General features: G+C 41.1%; 1 protein-coding gene across 2 annotated transcripts in view; it reads right to left on the reverse strand.

The window, feature by feature from the left end:
- LOC139751551 (mechanosensory protein 2-like) overlaps positions 1–25,000 on the reverse strand; it is a 1,369,287-nt gene that overhangs the window by 779,695 nt on the left and 564,592 nt on the right. The window contains exon 1 of one of the 2 annotated variants that reach the window (XM_071667093.1): positions 13,738–14,241. The exons of the other annotated variant lie outside the window; for it this stretch is intronic. Coding sequence (XP_071523194.1) covers positions 13,738–13,810 — 73 coding nt within the window. The 5' untranslated portion in view covers positions 13,811–14,241. Of the gene's footprint in view, positions 1–13,737; positions 14,242–25,000 lie in introns of those variants that run through there. 2 annotated transcript variants of the gene reach the window in all.

The raw sequence follows: 25,000 nt of genomic DNA on the forward strand, positions 1-25,000 counted from the left end.
AGCGCATAGATCAACACCTGTAATTACCTGTCGTCATTATTGGAAAAATTTCAAACATGATTAATTAGCCGAAATATAATATGCCTTTCAGACCCCGAGCATGAGCCAAAGCATCTATGATGAACTCCCCCCCCCCCAAAAAAAAATACAAAATCTAACTTTCAAAAAAAAAAAAAAAAATGTCAAAGTGGCTCCCCTCCTCCAAAAAATATAATTTCAAAGGATTGTATTTGGGAAAATCAATTTCTAGGACTATTAAAAAAATATCATGAGGGTGTCCACTACTTTAATTTCGAAACTCGGTCTTTAAAGGGGGGAGAAAATTACCAATTTCGACGGGTTATGTATAATTGGAAAATTGTTTTAACACGTGTATTGATTTAATTATTCAATGGGTGATTACTACGAAGATTAATCGGCTGAAGTACGTGTTTCTGACCCCAGACCACCACCTTCAATGCAATGAATCAAATTCACAGAAGGACTTTAAACTGGATCTACATAGGAAAGAAAAATGGGCGAGAAAACGAGCGTTTCGGGTAATATTTCTACATTCGAGAATTCCAAAAGAAAGTGACCGAGAGATTCTGATTACATTCGAATTACATTCTGATTACATTCTAATTACATTCTGATTACACAGCGACCACCATGTACACGAATTATCCTCTTGTCTGTTACGGCACATTAACACATGTGATAATTACCACTGACCAATTACTGGATGTAATTAGGCCCAATCAACGATGCCTCGAATAACACACTACCAAAACCTAACACACTCGTCTGAAGCCATCAACAAATGAGAGTAAAAAAAAAGATGATTGAACATGTAAACAATGAATACCGACGTCTCCTTAAAATGAAACGACTACAAACAGGGATGAACATGTAAACAACGACCAGAACAAGAATAAACACATAAACAACGACAAGCAACGGGAATATCAGAAATAACGCAAAACAACGACTAAAAAAAAGTGCAACACACACACACACACACACACACACACACACACACACACACACACAAGAGACCATGACAAGAAAATAACAAACAACGACCACAAACACGAGTCCCCAAGCAAACAAAGAAACACGAAAAAAAAAGGCAGCAACTGTAAAACGCCCACATAAATAACGGCCACAAGCGGAGATCAATAATACATAGACAGCGACCACAGACAGAGATCAACACAAGATACGACCACGGGCATGATGCAACATGTAAACAACGACTAACCACCCACCACAAACAGACACCGCCACAAACAAACAACGACCACAAAACCCCAAGGCCGTGGCGCGATTAACACGTTCAACACCGTGTTGAACACGAGGAACACGTGCCAACAACACATCACGAACGGCTGCTGAACATTCCTGGAACAATTGTTCGTGATAAACAACACAAGCAAACAACGTTCACAAGAACAGACAACGGTGTCAAAACAGCGACCCCCCCCCAAACGACAACAAAGACGACGTAAATATCGCCAAAAAAAAAGAAAAAAAAATAGCACAGATCCCCCTAAACAGATAATCTCGGCGCCTCGTTTTCTTTCTTAAATGTCTTTCATTTTCTCCATTTAGTTCTGTAATTATCATCCCCTTATCTCTCCACCTCTCTATCCCACAACTTTGCCCAGACTGAATAATTCGACAAATAAATGATACTAACTAAATCATCTCTTATCATAAGAGTTCGGTGTTTCGAACCGCCAGCGAACCACGTGAATCACCGGTACGAACCTCCTCCACCGCCCCAGGCGAAGCAAGTGAAGCAGTAACCCATTCACTTCCAGATAAGAACGCCCGTAACGATGGAGAAGGGCATGAAGCCCCCGGGAATTAAACGCCAAGAGATAAGGACAGTAGTAAAGCGCAGGAAAGAAAGATAAAGGGAGAGGCAGATGATACAGGGGGGGAAAGGAAAGGCAAGTAAATTGAATAACAATTTTGTGGTGTTCGAAGCGGTTCGAATGTGTTTAGGGGGGGTGGTAGTGGGGGAGAGCAGGGAGTGATTGAAGCAGGTGGGAATTTCCGACTTGATAACCTACGATGATAAAGAGACGAAACAGGCAGTTAAGTAGGAGATGACGGTAACAGATAATAACAGGTAACAGGTAATAGGTAAAAGATGATCCACCCTCGTCAACAGAAGCAACGGCGGGCAGGCGCCTGCCTTTCAACAGTGACGCTACCAACAGAACCACAACGGCAGAGCGCCAGGCTAGCAAAAGCCACATGACTCCATCTGTGATGCGTACCTGCCCCTGCCAACTGGCGGGCTCCCACGCCCTCATGCCTGCACACACAACACACGCCTCCTCTACCATATCTTCCCTACGCCACCGCCCCCCCATCCCCATCACACCTCCTTCGCCCATATCCTACGGCCATTACACCTCCCACAACCCATATCCCACGCCCATTATACCTCCCACAACCCGTATCCCACGCCCATTATACCTCCCACACCCAGTATCCCACGCCCATTACACCTACCACACCCCGTATCCTGCGCCCACTACACCTACCATACCCTGTATCCTGCGCCCATCATACACCCCACACACCCCGTATCCCACGCCCATTACGCCTACCACACCCCGTATCCTGAGCCCACTATACCACCCATGCCTACGCCCACGCCTCCCCAACCCTGTATATCCAGCCAGCCCAATTGACTTTCGACCCCATCACGACCCACAGTTACGCCCCTCCCGGCACCACTACCAGACCAACGGCCCTGTTTACACCACTCTCCCAGTCCTCTCCTCCCCTCACAACCACCTCTCACACACACCCTCCTCCCCCTCGCGCTTCCCCTCTGCGAAGGTACTTGTTCAACGTCATCCTTCAACTGAATTGGTGAGACGAAACCGACAGAAGAAAAAATATACACGAAGAAAGAAAAAGCTGATGAGAGAGAGAGAGAGAGAGAGAGAGAGAGAGAGAGAGAGAGAGAGAGAGAGGGAGAGATAGAGAGAGAGAGAGAGCATAACGCTACCATGAGATAAATCTGAAGTGAGCGGGATAGGGAAGGGAGAGTAAAGCAATGGGAGAGGGATTACTGACGCGCTGAGAGAGAGAGAGAGAGAGAGAGAGAGAGAGAGAGAGAGAGAGAGAGAGAGAGAGAGAGGGAGAGAGAGAGAGAAAGCATAACGCTACCATGAGATAAATCTGAAGTGAGCGGGATAGGGAAGGGAGAGTAAAGCAATGGGAGAGGGATTACTGACGCGCTAAGAGAGAGAGAGAGAGAGAGAGAGAGAGAGAGAGAGAGAGAGAAGAACGGTTTGACTATAAATATAATCACAACAGAAATACCTGAATTCAAAACACATACACAAAAAAATGAAACATACACCCACGGTGCAATATCTGTGAGAGCAAATGAACTACCATCATATCTTCCATTATCATCAATGTCAAAGTACATCAGTCTCTACTACAAAAAAAAAATATTAATGATACAAAAACTAAGTCTAACATAATATCTTAAAAAGATAATTCTGACTAACTCATTCGAGAAAAAATCATTCTAGACCACCTACTTAGAAAAAAATAATTCTTAGACTAACTCCTTACAAAATATAATTCTAAGACTAACTCAGTACAAATCATTCTATAAAAAATCGTCAAAATAATTCTTGGACGAACAACTTTAAAGTAATTCAGGAATACCTAATTACAATAACTACTAAACTAACTAAATTCTAAAATAATACTCTAAAAAATCATAATTCCTTGAAAATAATTCTAGAAAACACCAAAAAAGAAAAATAAGTAAATTGAAACCACAATCGACAAAAGGCCAATTAGCAAACGATCATAAAGCAATTGGCCTCCCATACCTAACGACCCCATTAAGGCGGCACGGTAATCACGGAGACCCTAATGGTCAAACAGCGTAATATATATATATATATATATATATATATATATATATATATATATATATATATATATATATATATTATATATATATATATATATATATATATATATATATATATATATATATATATATATATATATTTCTTTATTTCTTTCAATCTATTCGTCATTTCCCGCGTTAGCAAGGTAGCGTTAAGAACAGAGGACTAGGCCTCTGAGGGAATATCCTCACCTGGCCTCCTTCTCTGTTCCTTCTTTAGGAAAATAAAAAAAAAATATATATATATATCAACAGATGCAAACACATAACACACACACACACACACACACACACACACACACACACACACACCACATATACAATAGAGCGGCCTACATCCAGCTCAGGAAGCAGTGAACAATACAATACAACACAATACAGTCGCCTCCCCCGCCCCCCAACCCATTACCATTTATCTTCAGTAGTCTTCAGAAGAGCAGGATAATGGGGGGATTCACCCATAAATTAACCCCAGACAAGACCCCGCCATTCTCCCCCTTAAATCCCAGCCATTAAATGGAGACTTCGGAGGCAGTAATGGGGATTAAACAAGAAGATGGGCATTACAGACCCATTACCACTTGGCTCGCTCCAAACGGAAGGGGGATTTATAGAGAATGGGTTATATTGCATTCCTCCTGGTGTATAGAGCTGTGCCTGTGTGTGTATATGTGGTCTTGTGTATGGGTGTATCAATATGTTACTCCCTCACTCTCTGCCATGTATCAACAGACCAATACACGAATAAACACACACACACACACACACACACACACACACACACACATATATATATATATATATATATATATATATATATATATATATATATATATATATATATATATATATATATTGGTGACAGTAAGTATGGCATGTTAAACACTGGACAAGTTAACTTGAGACTCAGTTAAGGGTCAAAAGAATATCACTTTGTTTCCTGATTTTCGACCATTTCTCGACCTCTTTCTTCTCTTTACGTTAATACGTCCATACGAGCAGTTCAGCTGAACCCAAGATGGTTGAACATCCCCCAGTGTTCAAATATTAATATATACAACATATTTTGCTGGTTTGATGGTGAACAAGCGTCCTAGTTGTTTCTGTTGAATATTTTAGCAAAATATCATTTCAAATAAATAAATAAAGGGATAAGAGTCAATGTATTATTATCTTTCTTAAAGATAATGTCATGATGTCTTTTGTAACATATATGCCGTCATTATTTCTAATATAACACGGATATTATCCTTATATACTTTCTTACATAGATACTGTATCAACTATTCAAAAATAGATACTGTCTCTATTTCTAAATTAACACAGATACTCTCCCCATCTCTACGACCTATATATACCGTCACTATCTTAAAATAGAAACTTTTCTTATCTCTGAGCCACGTATTATCACTACTTCTATCTTGAATATAGACACGGTTACTTCGAGACTTGAGTTATATCATCCGACTTGTGTCCTCGTATGTCCACCTCCCTCTTACCCCCACCTCCTCCTTCCCAGCTGGAGAAGACCTCGTCCCTCTGACGACCCCCCACCCCCACCCACCACTGCAAGTCACAGATGGCCGAGAACTCCTCCCCGCCCCACCTCACTCTTACCCACAGCTGGGCAGCATCTCGACCCTCTGACCCCCACTCCCCCACCGCAAGTCACAGATACCCGAGAACTTCCCCCCTCCTCCCCCACCCCACACATCCCCCCTCACTTTTACCCCCCCCCCCCACAGCTGGGCAAGACCTCGTCCCTCTAAACCCCCCTTTCCCCAACCACAAGCCACAGATGGTCGAGAGACCGCTCCCCCTCCCCTCCCCTCTCCCTCCTTCTCCACCACCACCACCAGGAGCCACCATCTGCCGAAGCAGCAACCCCCCGGCCCATACCTCGCCATCCTGACCACCCAGCTCTCCCCGCCGGCTCCTCCTGCATCTGACGTGAGATAAATTGGATCAACTCAAAAATGGCGTTTCCACGGTGATCCAGAGTAATCGCTCCCACCTAAGGCCCTCCAGACCTTACCCCCCAAAAGCCCCACTGGGGCACGTCGACCTGATTAATGATGACCTACGCTCCCTCCTGACCTTATGACCTTAAACCATCCCTCCCTCCTCCCCCTCAAAAACAAAAATTAATTAAGTTTCGAATCTTACGATGACTGGTAGTAACCTGGTGCTCGCTGACCTGTTTAGCTTGTCATGATAAGATACTTTCCCGTCTGCAGAGAGACTCACAAACAAAAACAAAAAATAAATAAATAAAATCAATCCACGTACCACCATCATACGTCGGGACAATAGGGGGGGTTTTGTTTACGCTCGGGGAGGGGGGGGGGGCGACGCTCAGACGACGGCACGACCAGCCTACAGAACGCTTAGGACGACCCGTCGGTACGACCACATCGCGCAACACCAACACGCGTGGCTCCCGGGGTGTTTCAAGATGTGGGGGGGGGGGGGGGGTGTAGCTGGGCTAGGGCACGAGATGTGTAGCTGGGCTGGGGCAGGGGTGTGTAGCTGGCCTGGGGGAGGGGGCGTGTAGCTGGGCTGGGGGAGGGGGTGTGTAGCTGGGCTGGGGGCAGGAACTTCATATGAAGCGAGACACTCGCTCACTGGTAAGGAGTATTTAGGGGCGCGAAGTTGGTGGCCCCAGCGACTTAACTTGTAATATAAATCTGCTTCAGGGGGCCAGTTCACGTTGCTGCCTGCGATAATTTCAAGTTGTACCTGCATGCAGGAGAGAGAGAGAGAGAGAGAGAGAGAGAGAGAGAGAGAGAGAGAGAGATATCCGGACGTATCTTTTCTATCTTATTCTTCGTGATCATTCTAATTCCTACGTATATACAGACTGTTCTGAGTCTTCTATCTCATTCTTCTGTCTCCCCTGATGATGTGATGATTACACGAAAGTGCACTAGGGAACTTATCGTGTTTCAATTTCTTTTTTCCTCGTGGCTTATGAGCAATCCAGTATGGTCTTGCCTAACGTTTAATTGCCCTGTATATAATTTCTTCTAAAACTGGTAGTTCTGAAAATTTTCAACGCTCTCTCTCTCTCTCTCTCTCTCTCTCTCTCTCTCTCTCTCTCTCTCTCTCTCTCTCTCTCTCTCTCTCTCTCTCTCTCTCGCACACGTGACCCATAACCTTCATCCTAACATGCTTCTCATTTCTCACTCTCCATCATAAGGTCTTTCCACTTAACTCTTTAAACTATCTCCCCACCCCCCTTTTCTTCTGCTAACGACCAGAGGGAATTATAACGAGACATAACCAATATTTCCAACTACTCCAGAAAAAACAACATACGGCAGGAATGGTGGATACGAGAGTTTGAGAAACACTGTTGATGTCCAGTGAACAATCCCTCACACACACACACCACCTCGGCCGTGCGTTATTTCTGGGGAAAATTTGGCAACACTGGTGGTATAGCGCTGTAATGCCTTCATTTTTCAACTTCGGCGACATTCACCATATTCATCACATGCTTCGACACCCTTATCCCAAGTTTACCACATTTCGCAACACCTATCTTCATGTTCTCCATATTTCGCTGCATCCCACTCTATATACTATAACCCTTAAACTTTATCTATAATCTCAAACTTTATCTATAATCTGTTATTATGGTCATTTTTCAATCGTACAACAGAGATATGGGACCTATAGTACCGTCGTATAGTCTACTGTAAAAATAGAAAAACACTCTTGATATATATATATATATATATATATATATATATATATATATATATATATATATATATATATATATACATATATATATATATATATATATACATATATTTATCTTGTCTAGATAGCTAGATATCTAGTGTCATGTACGAGGAAAAGGAAAACGGGATCAAGGCGAGTCTACTGCACTAAACTACAAGTGATGTTAGGAACATCAGAGTGAAAGCCAATTATGAGATACATCTTGGGATACTGATACAACACACAGTGTAATATCTTAACAGACACAACTTGGTTAGAATTCTTAAGAGCAGTTTTATACATCACACAAACGAGTTCATAAAATAATGAAGACATCTCTTAAAGTATATATAACTAAAACCCGTAATAAGTTAAAAGACTGAAATTCTATTATGGTGCGTATCTGTAAAAATCCTATTCGAGAAAGCATAAAGTTAAGACTGTGTAATTTAACATGGCGCCCGAGCTGGCGAGTCTGGGCGAGTAAAAACATGTTAAAAATATTGTAATTATCTTCCAGCAAACATAGGGCGGGAAACTGGGCAATCCTTGTGTGGCTCTGTAGGAGTTTCTGGAAAGACTTAAAGTGATTTGGATAAGGACGCAGTTTTCAAGTCTGCGACGGAGAGGAGGGTGGGACCTAACCAGGAGAGAGAGAGAGAGAGAGAGAGAGAGAGAGAGAGAGAGAGAGAGAGAGAGAGAGAGAGAATGATAAAAACACGTTGGGAAGGCAATATAAGGATAAACATTCCCTGTATGAGAATAACTGATACTTTTCGAATCTATTTCATGAAAACGTGGAGAAAGTATATATATATATATATATATATATATATATATATATATATATATATATATATATATATATATATATATACATATATATATATATGAGGGATTGGACGAAGAAGATATGATTGTTGTTCTCGTCCCCATAAGTACAAACAAGTAAACACAAAACAAGTAATCACAGACACAAACACACGGACACGACAGCGAGGCACACGCACACCCTGATCACACAAACATAAAAGTGGAAAGTGACGGATCGTGCCTGCTTGTCGTTTTCTCCCTCTGACAACGACAAATGGAACCTTAAATTGCCTTCTCAGTAATCGCATTGTCCGCCTAAAAAAAAGAAAAAATATTTATGACTTTGACGCCAGGTCCAATCTTGGACTGGCGTTCCCCGGCATTTTAGGTTAGTGCTGAACAACATGTGAGTTAGGTTGGTAGGTTGGTTGGGTAGGTGGGTAGGTTGGGTAGGTAGGTTGGTTGGTTGGTTGGTTGGTTGGTTGGTTGGTTGGTTGGTAGGTAGGTAGGTAGGTAGGTTGGTTGGTTGGTTGGTTGGTTGGTAGGTTGGGTAGGTTGGGTAGGTTGGTTGGTTGGTTGGTTGGCTGGTAGATAGGTAGGTTGGTTGGTTGGTTGGTTGGTTGGTTGGTTGGTTGGTTGGTAGGTAGGTAGATAGGTAGGTAGGTAGGTAGGTTGGTTGGTTGGTAGGTTGGGTAGGTTGGGTAGGTGGGTAGGTTGGTTGGTTGGTTGGTTGGTTGGTTGGTTGGTTGGTTGGTTGGTAGGTAGGTAGGTTGGTTGGTTGGTTGGTTGGTAGGTTGGGTAGGTGGGTAGGTTGGTTGGTTGGTTGGTTGGTTGGTAGGTTGGGTAGGTTGGGTAGGTGGGTAGGTTGGTTGGTTGGTTGGTTGGTTGGTAGGTAGGTAGGTAGGTTGGTTGGTTGGTTGGTTGGTTGGTAGGTTGGGTAGGTGGGTAGGTTGGTTGGTTGGTTGGTTGGTTGGTAGGTTGGTTGGTTGGTTGGTTGGTTGGTTGGTTGGTTGGTTGGTTGGTTGGTAGGTTGGGTAGGTTGGGTAGGTTGGGTAGGTGGGTAGGTTGGTTGGTTGGTTGGTTGGTTGGTTGGTTGGTAGATAGGTAGGTTGGTTGGTTGGTTGGTTGGTTGGTTGGTTGGTAGGTTGGTTGGTTGGTTGGTTGGTTGGTTGGTTGGTTGGTAGGTTGGGTAGGTGGGTAGGTTGGTTGGTTGGTTGGTTGGTTGGTTGGTTGGTAGGTAGGTGTGTGGGTGACTTCATATCTTCAGTAGAGAACAGTGAGTCTTTGTTCTCTATAAAATAAATGCGAATACACGAAAGCGCTTACGACGTTCGTGTTTCCTATCATTTCTTACCCATCATGGTTATCATCAGCATAAACCTTACACACACTGGACGATGAACCACTGTGTTTACATATACATCTGGGAACTGAAAAAAAAAACACCTGCTTTCCTAACAGCAATAATAACAAACAGTCGTCTTATATATATATATATATATATATATATATATATATATATATATATATATATATATATATATATATATATATATATTTTCTTTTTTTTTCTTTCATACTATTCGCCATTTCCCGCGTTAGCGAGGTAGCATTAAGAACAGAGGACTGGGCCTTCGAGGGAATATCCTCACGTGGCCCCCTTCTCTGTTCCTTCTTTTGGAAAATTAAAAAAAAAAAAAAAAAAGAGAGGGGAGGATTTCCAGCCCCCCGCTCCCTTCCCTTTTAGTCGCCTTGTACGACACGCAGGGAATACGTGGGAAGTATTCTTTCTCCCCTATCCCCAGGGATATATATATATATATATATATATATATATATATATATATATATATATATATATATATATATATATATATATATAAACACGAGAAACAGGAAATAACCCACCACGGAAAGGGAGGGAGGGAGGCGTTCCTTTTTGTGTGTGTGTATATCCCCCTCCTCTCCCTCTCCCCACCTCCTCTTCGCCTCCCCGTGCACACGCGTGACAGCCGCCGATGCTAATCGCCCCCGGGGCCCGGCCCCTGCTACAGAAGTGACGCAACAAATGGAAAAAGTTGCGCCCCTGCCACACCCACCCCTCACCTCACCCAACCCAGACCCCACCACTACCACCTCCTCCTCTGTGTGTGTGGGGGGGTTTCTCCCCCTAGAGGCTGTTGTTGTTGTTGGAGAGAGAGAGAGAGAGAGAGAGAGAGAGAGAGAGAGAGAGAGAGAGAGAGAGAGAGAGAGAGAGATAGAGGTTCCCTTGAACCTTAAAAGAACGTGGAAGATTGCGTCGCCAGACACACACACAATTGTGGATGGATGTGGTGTGTGTTTCGGGATAGGTGCGGTTGTGCGTAGTGTCAGGGAAAAAGGTGGCAAGGTGTGTGGGAGGCAGAGTGTGGTGACAGCAGAGAGAGAGAGAGAGAGAGAGAGAGAGAGTGTGTGTGTGTGTGTGTGTGTGTGTGTGTGTGTGTGTGTGTGTAGAAGATGGAGGGTGTTGACCGCAGAGGGCGTGGGAAAATGGAGTGCGCTGACCTGTAGTCTGGTCACGGCCGAAATATCACTCCGAGGTCAGACCTTCGATGAGATATAAAAGTGGGATAACAAGACAGTCGGGAGAGAAGACGGGATAATAATCGAAGTGGACAACCCGCCTCTTTAAAAGAACGGGGTCAGGGTCGTTGCTGTTAGGGAGAGACATGAGAGTGCAAAGAGTCCCAAAGCTTAGCGGTGTAGGAAAAGAAAATAAAATCACAATCATATCAAAATGATCTAAAATCACTTAATCAACAATATCTTCCCTTACTTTATCATATCAAAATGATCTAAAGTCACTTACATTAATAAACAATATCTTCCCTTACTTTATGAACTAATTTTCAGAAAATAAATACAAGAGATTCATTTACAAACTTCCTTGATTATGATACAGAATATGATTAGATAAGATGCACCTCGTATGTAGATATCTGTTATCAGTTCAGATAATGTTACGGGTTTCTCTGCGGGAAGAAATGCACTAATGAACAGGCAAATTAACAGCCAAATTGTAGTGGTGTGTGTGTGTGTGTGTGTGTGTGTGTGTGTGTGTGCGAGTAAGTGTGTGTGTATGTGTGTGTGTGTGCGAGTGTGTGTGTGTGTGTGTGTGTGTGTGTGTGTGTGTGTGTGTGTGTGTGTGTGTGTGTGTGGTATTTATTCCTTCTACATTTTTTCCCAACTACAGCACATTCTGTATCGCTATTAGCATCTGTGTTCTTATTTCTTAACATAATGAATAGAAAAAAATCGTATGTTAGGTACTATATTTTCTACTATATCAAAAATATATATCAAAATTAATATTTTTTTTTGTTTTTTTTCAAGATGAAAAGCGAAGAAATTTGAGATAGAGAAGTAATCCGTATCATAAGAAAAACAGAGGAAAATAAAATATCTTCCTTAAAATCCACCTGGACCCCATGAGCTCTTATCTATCTCTTTCTTAAGAGACCCTTTTCAGGTCTCGCGAGACGCACTGAAGTCACGAGACCTGTACGAGACCTGTCGTGACCCACGCACTCAAGTCTTTAACATTTGACCTGACCTGATAATGCTGCTGCGGGGTCAAAATCCTACGTCACTCTCCTCGGTAAAGGCAATCCTCTTTAGCTTCAATTCTATACAGACATCAATATCAAGTTTCACAGAATTAAAACCTAATCATATCTAGTTTTAACTCCACGAAACTTACATGATAAAAGTGAACGCCATCAACGTAGGGAGTGTCAGAAGTAATTTCCATACAATCATTATCAACAATATATATATATATATATATATATATATATATATATATATATATATATATATATATATATATATATATGATGTGATCATCAACTGTAAGAAATATCGTTAAGCGATTACTGAATACGAAGAAAACTGGCATCTCTTTTAGAAATTTTAGAGCCACGATATTCTAAATGGACCACATATTAATAATTTATATACAAGTTCAGGTATAGAGTTTGTCCAGAGTTCTTACCTTATGAACAACATGGATTTGTAACATGTGCTCCTACTCCTATCCGGGGGGCATTAGGCACTCATTTAAATATCTAAAACAGGAGTTTTTACGACATTTAAAAAAAATATTGAAAAAGAAACAAAAATTTTCACTCACACAGATCTGATAACGGAAATGAAATTATGTCTTGAAAATCAGACATGGGAACACAAATCTTGGCTGGATTCCTTCAGTTCTTCTCTCCTGTATTGTAAAAATGACAACTTGTTTCGAAATCGAGCAAGCAATTAACCTTAAATTTGACAGGACGATACTAAACCACAAATGTATATATATATATATATATATATATATATATATATATATATATATATATATATATATATATATATATATAAAACAGGACTAAAATGCAACGTGGAACTACCCATTCATCAACAATTACAACTTGCAGAATATTTGGATTCCATTTTTTTTTGTAAGCATTTGATGTACCATATTACGTCAAAGAAGAAACCGGAGCTGAGCAGATATACCGATGAAGACCGAGGGAAAATATATGTTTCAGAGTCGAGAGGACTTAACCTTGTCCACAAACAATACCACACGGTTTTATATATATATATATATATATATATATATATATATATATATATATATATATAAATTTTGTTTCCTGAAATCGAATGGTTCCAGAACCCAGTGGAAAACCCCACTAGCTATCTCCTGGGAGGTCGCGAACCCACTGCATAGAAACACAACTACATCAATCATTTTTTTTTTCCCTTTATACCATAACAATAATATTTTGCTGAATCGGTTTTTTATTTAGTGACAGCTTCTGATAGCATGTTACTGATGATAACAGCAATAATAATAATAATAATAATAATAATAATAATAATAATAATAATAATAATAATAATAACAAATACTAATACTAATAATAATAAGAATAATAATAGTAATAAATAATAATAATAAAAATATCAATAACGATAATAATAATAATAATAATAATAATAATAATAATAATAATAACAAATACTAATAATACTAATAATAATAAGAATAATAATAGTAATAAATAATAATAATAAAAATATCAATAACGATAATAATAATAATAATAATAATAATAATAATAATAATAATAATAGTAAATTATAATAACAATATCAATGATGATAATAATAATAATAATAATAATAATAAAGTTAGCCTCAGTGTGGAGACTTACCTTCAAAATTGTATCCTGGGGTTTGTTTCATTCCGTTCTCCCGAGCGTTCCTTCGTTTCTCAAACGATTCCATTTTCCGGAGGACAAAAAAATATGAAAAAAAACCCTTCGCTAACCTGCCTCTATTTCTGGGCTTGCCTTTGCGAGGAAGGGGGGTGGGGATATAAAAGGGGGGAAGAGAGGGTGAAGGGCGGTGTAAGGGAAGGGGAGGAAAAAGGGAGAGGATACACCCTGGCGTGGACCGCTCCTCCTCCCAGGTTACAAGGTGGTGGAATAAGGACGAAGGTTAATCTAAAGTCACTGTTTCAAAGCGAACACTTCACTGTTCCTGCACTGCCTCTCTCTCTCTCCCTCTGCTTCACCTGTGACCCTTCCCGTTAAATTTTGTCCACATGGTGTCCACCAGACCAGCAGCTTGACACGCTGTGGTAATTAGAGTCTAATCTTTTTTTTAAAGTTACATTTGGTTCTTAGATATCAACATTTTTTTTGAGGGGTCGATTTCCTGAAAATGGTTCCAAAAGACATTATTACCTTTTTTTTTGTCTATGATAATTTATCATTTTCATTTACACAGGTAGAGAATGGATGTGAGCAAATTCTGTCTTTCCTCGTCTGTTCCATGGCGCTAACTCGCTAGCGCGAGAAACGGCAATCATGAACGATATATATATATATATATATATATATATATATATATATATATATATAATATATATATTTATAATCATCTATTTGTTATTTTGTTCCTGTGCGCTCCAGTGCACCACTGTAAATAACGCATTTGTATGACCTTTCTCTTCCAGTAATACATACATTCAAACGTCCCTCACACCAAATAAATAAAATGTATGAGGTACCAGTTACCTCCAGCTTTATTGGCAAAGTTTATCATGACAAAATAAAAAGTGTAAGGCTTTTTTTTTCTGGCATATCTTGTCAAGTATTGATATACACTGATGTATGTAACCGACTTCTCCGATGCGAATGCGTGCGTGGGCAGTGTATGTATGTGTGAGTGTTAGAACGCGCATGTGTGTGTGTGTGTGTGTGTGTGTGTGTGTGTGATTATTCTCTATCATACAACACTTCTGCATGCAGTCATCAATTACACTTCCATCAATCAATCTATTTCATTCATCTACGAATGCGATATAATCAGAATTCCTATATTTCATCCTTTATCTATTTTCATGCTATGGATTCTGGCAGTTCTATAGCTCCAACTGTCGTAGAAACATACGTCAGTGGTGACCCTCAACCCGTTTTCTGTAAATACCAATTACCTATTTGTACTGTACGGGAGTTGGGAGTTCTATACTCGTAGGGCCCCATCTGTTGACCTTTCCTTACTACCATCCATCACGAACACACACACACACACACACACACACACACACACACACACACACAAGCACAAACACGCAAACACACACGCACACACAAACACACACACACACACACATGTACAATTCCCTATTTCCCATCCTGTTAGTTTATACATATAACAATAAATAATAGCAAAATTAACCCAAACGTTACAAAAAAAAAAAAAAACTGATCAAAGCACATATTCATTTCTTTCTGTACCGCAAAATTTTTCGAATTCCCGAGTGACTACAATGATGTAAATGAATAAAGAAAATAAGTAGGTTAAAGAAAGTACTATATGGGAAAGGGAAACTTCCGTCCTCTGGTCGATTTCATTAATCGACCGTGAAAGAAGCCTTTCGACCAGACCCACTCGACCATAGGCGAGAAACGTAGGGGAAGAATTTCTTTTTGTGTTAGTATGGCGACCATCTTATGACACGATCGAAACAAAAAAAAAGGAGTTTCTAAATATGTTGATGTACGTTGTCTGTCTGTCTGTCTATACTGTATCTTTCTATCTACCTCAATCTATTTGCGTAAACATGTACGTATGATTGTAGTCAAAGTGTTCATCTACCTTCATATCTACTTGTCTATCACTTTATACCTATCTATGGCTATCTATCCGTGTTCACCAAACCATCGCTATAACACGTCCTTCTAAGTGTTTTGTCTATCAGTATCGCTATCTATCCATCTACCTGCACACACACACACAGATAGAAAGACAAACAAATACACACAAAAGGCAGTGTGTCTATTTGTATTCCACCGTCTATGTCAACCTTGGGATCCAGACATTTGAAAGGCTCACTGTCTCATCCAGAGGAGAGAGAGAGAGAGAGAGAGAGAGAGAGAGAGAGAGAGAGAGAGAGAGAACCAAGGTCAATCTTTTTTTTTTCTTTTCTAACTCAAGATCTCTCTCAGTTCTCCCCTCCACCTTCAACTCCTCCCCTTCACTCCCCAGTAGTAGCTCCCTCCCTCCGAGGGGGAAAAGAGAGAGAGAGAGAGAGAGAGAGAGAGAGAGAGAGAGAGAGAGAGAGAGAGAGAGAGAGAGAGAGAGAGAGAGAAGGTTATGCCGCCCGACTCTCCTCGTCTCACCACCACCACCACACCACATCACCAGACTGTTCTAACTGGCCTGTTTGAGCCCTGCCTCGCCTCAGCCTCCTCCTCCTCCTCCTCCTGCAGCAGCCTCAGGGGTTCGTTAACTGTCTACGCCCAACGCCTCAACCACAGCCCAGCACCGTGGTTTCCTGGCGTAAACAAGGTCGGCCAGTGAGTAAATAGTAAACAGTATCAAAAGGCGTATTTACGCAAGCTGAATACGTTTTCTGCGTATTAATCTAAACTACTGAACGAAGGCGAGTTGTGGGGGCATTTAGGTACATTGGGAGACTTTGTGGAGAATATATCGAAAGATATTTATCCTTTTTATATGTTATTCTCAATCGTTTTCTATGGAGGTTGGTAGATCCGATTCTGTCAATATTCTGCGACTGACATTCTATCAATCTATCTGTCTATCTGTTTATCATACATCTAAATCAGAGAAAACGGCAATTAACTCCAGCGAAAATCGAAGGAAAACGACAAACAGAAAACAGTATATTATCATCACTGTCACCATCTCCCTCGCGAACAGAAAACGTAAGACATTTTTATACATTCGTTTCGGATTCTCTTACATTCACAGAATTTCACATATCATTCTGTAAATACAAATACTATGTTCTATTGGGGAAAAAAATCTAGTTTTACGTCGAAGTTTCGAAATGGTGGTAGAAAAAAAAAATATACAGAGACGTTTTAACGAAGTATTCCCTCATATTTCGGCATCCTCTTTCACAAATAACGTTTGAGAGATGAATTATCATCCTATCATCTTCATTTATCATCCTATCATCTTCATTCATCATCCTATCATCTTCATTTATCATTCGGCTTCGTTGATATCGTATCTATGGGGAACAGAGAGACTCGATCTCAAAGGCCTCTTTTCCAGTCTTGGTTCTGGTGATTCTTGCTCCTTAAAACCTCTCCTCCCTCAGACTTCCTCTCACCACAACCTATATACGTGAGGTACAAACCCTTACTCATATACTACGTATACACTTCGAATACTATAACAGGACACTAAGGGAAACAGATCAATATTAACCGGACTCGTCCATAACGCAAATGTAACATCTTTGAATTATGAGGCGAAAAATATAATTTCGATCATTTGAGGCCTAGATGACATACGGAATAATTTTACTTATAACGAATAGAACGATGTATCAGCTGGCATTGAAACCATTGAACTGAAAAACCGTAAGTGATATACGAGGGGCGATACGTTATAGGGATAATATACAAGCGATATTTCAAAGAATTACTGTAAATCCACGACACCAAAAGATACTATACACCTATAACCATATAATAAATAAAAAAAAAAACACAAAGACAAAATGAAAGACATGAACAATACGATAATAAATCAAATGTCCAAACAAAACGGTGATAAATCAAAGCAGCAACAATACATCTAATACATGAGCGACCTGCTCATAAATCAAGAGCAAAATGCAGGAGATTCGAAAATGAAACTAAGGAATAAGATACAAGTCAAAAATGGCAAAATACGTCGACGTATTATGAGAATGGGAGGATACGGGATGCGAGTGAAATAAGAGAACGCGACCGGTGCAATAAATATAAGGAGACTGAACGCAAATTTTACTGAGAGATAAAAAGATAGAATACGTGAGCCAACGTTTGAAATAAATTTCAGCCACAACAACCCACACACACTCCCTCGGGTTTCAGGGGTCAGGTCAAAGGTCACGCCATCCTACATACACCAGGGGTCGTACTGTTATGTTTCAGGGGTCGTACCGTCGTGTTCTAGGGGGGTCGTACCCACGTGTTCAAAACTACCCAAATCTACGGCGATAAGAAGCTACGATTTTAGTAAATTTAACGTCAAATGTATCTGACCAGTGTTGTAGAAGCAGCCATGTTGTAACGAGACCATATATATATATATATATATATATATATATATATATATATATATATATATATATATATATATAATACTCAGCCAAATTTCATCCATTCTCTCTCTCTCTCTCTCTCTCTCTCTCTCTCTCTCTCTCTCTCTCTCTCTCTCTCTCTCTCTTACTCTAATACACCACATGTAGAATCACTCCTAAATCTAAAGACACCCCCCCCTACCACACCCCCATTCACACACACATCCCATCCTCACACAAGAACCACCACCACCACCATCCCGTTTTCTACAAAACGCCATCTGAGTCTTGTGACATTACTGGACCGTCGAGCATTCGTATGTAAATAGCTACGAGGCTGTACGGTAACCACTTTCATCACCAGGGATGACGGTAGCACTAGAGGAACCGTCAGAATAAAACTACGCGCCTACAAGGATTAATGCAACCGGTATGAATTCAAGGAAAAACCTCGGCGAGTGATCAAAGAAGAAGAAGAAAAAATTTGCATAATATTATCAGGGGAAGGAGAACCTTCCCCCCCCCCACCCCCCCCAAAATTCCCGATTTCATGAGACGTAAAGAAGCTCACGTCTCTCTCTCTCTCTCTCTCTCTCTCTCTCTCTCTCTCTCTCTCTCTCTCTCACTCCTCTCTCTCTCTCTCTCTCTCTCTCTCTCTCTCACGTCTCTCACTTTCTCTCCCACGTCTCTCTCTCTCTCTCTCTCTCTCTCTCTCTCTCTCTCTCTCTCTCTCTCTCTCCCGACGGAGCAAAGGCTTCTCACCATAACTCAACTGCTCTCTTTATATTCGCAAAATATACTACTAGTTCTGCCTAATATGTAGCATACATGTAGTCTTATGTTGTGTGTGTGTGAGTGTGTGTGTGTGTGTGTGTGTGTGTGTGTGTGTGTGTGTGACAGTGGATCATAAAGAGATTATTTTCTCACTTCCAGACACGAGAGAGAGAATTTGCAAACGTCTGAAGTCCCACAAGGTGTGTCTAATGCCCGAGGACCATATACATAACTTAAATGCAACAAGTCACCCCTGAAAAACAGAGAGGAAAACGGAGGGAAATCTCCCAAGAAAACGTGAAAAAGAAAACAGTTTACCTAACTATCTTGGCAGATAATGTGACCCTGGAAAGAGGCTTTTGGGATGCAGGAAATAAGATAAGATGGCAAGCGCCACTCCGGATGGCGGAAGGCACTGGAAAGCGACACACACCTTGGTGGACGGAGAGAGAGAGAGAGAGAGAGAGAGAGAGAGAGAGAGAGAGAGAGAGAGAGAGAGAGAGAGAGAGAGAGGGGAGGTAGAGAACCACGATTAACAAGGAGAAAATCTCTGATACATAGTTAGGAAACAGAAACTAGACGAGACTATGTCCACGAAGGGGAGGGAAGTAGAGTCAATGAAACACGAAGACTCGAAGGGAGAATAAGATCACGTACAAAAGAGGAAAGACCTTTGGGAAACCATAACACGAAAGACGACAGATACGTTCAAAACCCGAGTAAAGATGACTTCATAGTGGATTTATATGAACTCAATGAAAACTGGATGAATCATCTTAAAACGATAATAAAATCATTACTGGAATATTCACACGGGAATGACCCTCATTAGGTCTCAAAGGAACCCCCCCCCCCACCCCCTCTACCATGCTAGAAATGGACCAGCTGCATCAGGAGAGAGAGAGAGAGAGAAATGGAAAGGCAGAAGCACAGATGGCGTACCTATCCAACTGTTCAGGGAGACCTGCAAAAATGTGAAATTCCTGCAAGTGAACGTTAGTCCCAGTGTATGGAACGAAGGGGAAAATAAATACGTACAGACTGACAGGGGAAAACAGATAATATGCCCAGTATAGAGGGCGATCCCAGGTTAATGTGAGAAATGCAAGAGATTATTACATTTTTTTTTGTTGAAAAGTCACGTGTCTTAACATTCATGTGAGAATATTAGAGAGAAAAAGTAGATACAAAACTGAACCACAGTTAGAATTAGACGGGTGGCAAGATGGTGTCTGAAGGCAGAGAGGAATGTTAAAAATAATCTTTACAGTCCGATGAATTATGAGAAATAGGCTGGAGAATTTTACATGAAGCTGTATACAAACTATATGTTGACCCTATACATATATTTCTGATTGTGTAACGAGACGCAAATCATGGAATTACCACTGAGAATATGGAATATATAACCAGCTACTAAAAGCATTATAATCCAGTGGAGGTGGTCTATACACTGCGACTAACCCACTGCACGTAACCAGCCCCACTACACCGTGCCCACTGGACGCACAGTCTCCACTAGAACAAAAGCAGTGGACGCACACTCCCCACCACGGGGCCTGGCTGTGGATAGGGAGGAGCTGTGGTTTCGGTGCATTACACATGACAGCTAGAGACTGAGTGTGAACGAATGTGGCCTTTTGTCTTCGTCCGTTCTGGCGCTACCTCCCTGACGCGAGAAACGAAAGACAAATATATGGAAGACAATGAAGGATACGTGTTAACAGTAACACAAGGATGTTGAAACAAGCACATTAAACACCGTCCCAATAAGCTGACTGATAGCGGTCTGAGATCAAGCTGATGAGAATCATCCAGGCCGAAAGCAAAGCTTAAAAGAATACAATGACGAAGACTGTGCGTGTAAAGCTAAGCTTGCTAGGGGGAAATCTGAAGAGAATGGAACGACGGAACACTACTTCATAACCCATCACCTCACAGCGGACCAACTTGCAAGATGACCGACCATAGAGCAGACTTACACAAATGAGACGCAGGGATGACCTTCACGATATCTCTTTACGAAATGTGGAAATGGAGAGAGTGGAACACGATGAAGTGTTGCACGATACGCAGGTGGAATGTGCAGGCCCAACCTGCTTCTCATGTCCACTCTGACAGACTTTCATGAGGGAATAAGGAAGTACGTATGTATGTACGAAATTAATAATAATTAGGAACTACGATAAGTACGTACGTATATACGAAATTAATGATGATAATAATAATAATAATAATAATAATAATAATAATAATAATAACAATAATGATAATAGTAATAAATGTTTTCACCTGTGTAGCTACACAGAGGAGAATTAAAATCTGTGCCTAATACACCCTCGTGAGCTTAAACTTACATCAGTGAGCTACGTTTTAGCTCGCTCTTGCCTCCTGACTTCACTAACTCTCGGGCTTAACTACCTAACTAGCAAGCTAACTCTCTAACTGGCTCAAACACTCCGAGGGTACACAGAGGGCGAAGGTTAGAAGTTGTTGACTGAACGTCTAAATCAACAAACTACGCATCTCCCTCTCCTCTTTTCTTCCCCCCCCCCCCCACTTCATTTTCATATTCTTCAGAGTGACAACGACACACACACACACACACACACACACACACACACTATACCCTCATTAAGGTGGGGTGGTGATTAGAGGGGTGAGGGGAACACTCACGGTCGTGTTATTAGGGACGGTAATTAATGGTGGGGGGAGGAGGAGAGGGGAGTGGGGGGTGGTAACCTAACTAATGACCTCTTTCGCATCTCTCCTCGTCAAGATGGTCTGTTAGGCTTGTTAGCTCGTTGGGGATGAAGGTGGCTAATGAAGAAAAAGATAGGAAAAGGGGGAGGGGGGTCACGTGGGATGTTCAAATTGATGGTTCTTGAAGAGGGAGGGGGGGGAAGGGGTTGTTTGCTGCTTGGCTGGTCTGTGTAGGTGGGAGTGAGGCTCTGGTAGTAGTAGTATTGGTAGTAGTAATAGTAGTAGTAGTAGTAGTAGTAGTAGTGGTAGTGGTAGTAGTAGTGGTGGTAGTAGTAGTAGTAGTAGTAGTAGTGGTAGTGGTAGTAGTAGTGGTGGTAGTAGTAGTAGTAGTAGTAGTAGTAGTAGTAGTAGTAGTAGTGGTAGTAGTAGTAGTAGTAGTAGTAGTAGTAGTAGTAGTAGTAGTAGCACTATGACTACCACCTTTATTACCTTAGGCATAATGATCATTAACACAAACACTATAATCTATCCTTATCTATTACCATTCTGACCCAACCCAATCTCATGTAAAAACCCAACCTGACCCAATCAACTCCAACCTAACCTAACCTAACCTTACCTAACCCATCCCGACCTCACCTAACCTACCCAAAACCCCACCTATCCCCCGACCTCGCCAACTTCAATCGCGAACAGCAACGTCGACCCAGGTCAGGGGTGGTTAGAGGAGGAGGGGGGGGAGGTTAGGCCCCTGGTAAGTGTCGTTAGGGCGAAGTGTGGTTCCCCGAACCCGAGTTGGACGGGCAATACGGGTCACAAAGTCATTAGTTCCACTTGCAAGCACAGCTTAATAGGTTCCTAACCCCCCCTCCCCCCCCACACACCTCCCATGATACTCCTCTGCTATACAGGGCCGGATCAACCCCCCCCCCCCTTTCACCCCTGTTCCGCCTGCGTGGCCAGAGACGATTCAATCCTATATTCTGATTTATGGAGGATTCAGAGGAGGATTTCCCCTCCAGAATCGGAGTTCAGCTGAAACACTTGAGCCTGAAATGCGCGACGGAGCGGAATTGCAATCGCTGTATTGAACGACGCCCATGTTCATCTGTGTTCATCTTATAATCCATGAGGAAGTGCCTGAAATAATTCTGATTGGTGAAGTAGGAAATCTGTTAATAATCTATGTAGCACAAGAAACGATGCTGTTCTGATACTGAAACATATTCTATTCTGTGTCTCATCTGCCACGTTTTGAGAATTCTAATCAATACTTTGTTCATAGAATTCTATATTCTACTTCTATAAACCACGCTATATACAGATTATTGGTTGTTTTCTAATTACATTCATCCTGGTATATTTAAAACACTATTTTCTAATGTATGAAGAATACATTCCACTCCCTACAAGCGAGAGAATAAGGATTCTATATTTAAAAAGTCCTTTAGGGATGGCCTTAAAAAGTTTTAGGGATGGCCCTATAAAGTTCTTTAAGGATGGCCTTAAAAACTTCTTTAGCGATGGCCTTATAAAGTTCTTTCGGGATGGCCAGCTCAACACAGAACTTAAACATCTGAATATAACCATAAGTTGCACTAAGGAAAAAGCCACCACAGTTTTGCGCATCGTGTATACAGAACTCGCTTTTGTTGTCTCACACGGAGCCCATGGAGACAGAAGAATTCTACAGACAAGATTAATTCACTTGGGCTGTATCATGCTATTGTGCAGACGACTTATTTACATTCATCTGCCTGAAGTGTGGATGTGTATATACTGCCACCATTCCAGGTCGACATTACTGCTTCAAGCTGGGTATCATATAGCCAGTATTATTATATACAATAACCAATATCTGCTTTTTGAAAAAAAAATTTGCCTACGGAAAACAGATAACATGTCCAATAAATGATATCAAAACGTATTTTCAACGACTATTAATATAAACCCTTTTCCCAGGACACAGAATATTCATCTCCATTGCCTCCCACTGGGTTTATTTCATAAGCTTGGAATTTCTTCTGTTGGAACGAAGGCGCCACCTCCTCCCGTATGGCATGACAATTTATTCCGGTCCAGCTACAGGAAATGTCGAAGATGGTTAACATTCCGTCCAGCTCGGGATAAAGTCGCATCTCCTACACGCCAGAGGAAGGAAAAGAAAAAATACATTCCCTCCATGAAAAAAAAAAAATCTTTTTTCCTTATTTCCTCCATTAGACGAACTATTTATTCCAAATTCTCCCCACGGTGCCAAGGATGTATTCCACAACCCCCACCACAACCAAAAGGAATTTATTCTTAATTCCCCCCCCCCCCCCCCCTGCGACCCGGCAGAATTTATTTCGATCCTCCACACAGATTCGAATGCAATTGGAGCAGAGTCCCAGAAGGGAATCACTTCCTAAATGGTTCGCTAAAGACAGTCACCGATTCAGAATAGCCCGTTCAGGTCAAGTCGTACTCTCTTGTTCGTTTACTAACCCTCAAACTCAATATCAAATTCTAAATATCCACTCGCCATCAGTTATCACACACACACACACACACACACACACACACACACAACACCACCATTCAAAAAAATCTAAGATTCAAAATCCCCACAAAATTCTCTCGTAATCCTCGAACGATTATGAAAAAGAAATATAGTTTGTGAAGTCTTTTATTTCGTAACAAAAGCCAGGAAGGGGAACAAAAAGTCAATGACGGTGATCTACATACTACAGTGTCATTATAATGGTAATGAGAATTTATCAATGTGATTATTTGTTTTGATTTAAACGAGTCTTTTGTCTGGGTAGATATATCTAATATCAGAAACACTTATTAAGAGTTGACTGAATAAGAATATTGCCCTGAGATAGGAATATTCAGAGATTACGAACGTAAACTATCTATAAGTAACGTGAAAATAAGAAATGAGTTACCGAATAGAAATCTGAAGAATATTATTCAAAGGGATTGTAAAACGATTCAATCCCACTGGCCATGGTGACCAAGATGATGCTCAACCTAACAAGTTCAAATATTCAAGCAGAAATATACAGAGGTATTCGTTGGAGTGGATGACACACTGGAAAAGTAATAAAGTAATATTTTAAGAATGTAATTCAGTCACTGATGCCAAATACTATCGTCAATTTTGGAACATCCTACAATTCCCTTCATCCCTGTATGATTTCTTTTTCTCTTTCTCTAGAAACAAATAGAAATAGAGAGAGAGAGAGAGAGAGAGAGAGAGAGAGAGAGAGAGAGAGAGAGAGAGAGAGAGAGAAACAAAAGCCTGACACTTACACAAACTCGTACATAAAAACATCCCCCCCTCCCCCCCAACCCCTACCAACGGCTGACGGAGACAAATGTGCCAGCCATATATAACAACC

This window comes from Panulirus ornatus, chromosome 11 (assembly GCF_036320965.1).
Source record: "Panulirus ornatus isolate Po-2019 chromosome 11, ASM3632096v1, whole genome shotgun sequence".
Taxonomy (NCBI): Eukaryota; Metazoa; Arthropoda; class Malacostraca; order Decapoda; family Palinuridae; genus Panulirus; species Panulirus ornatus.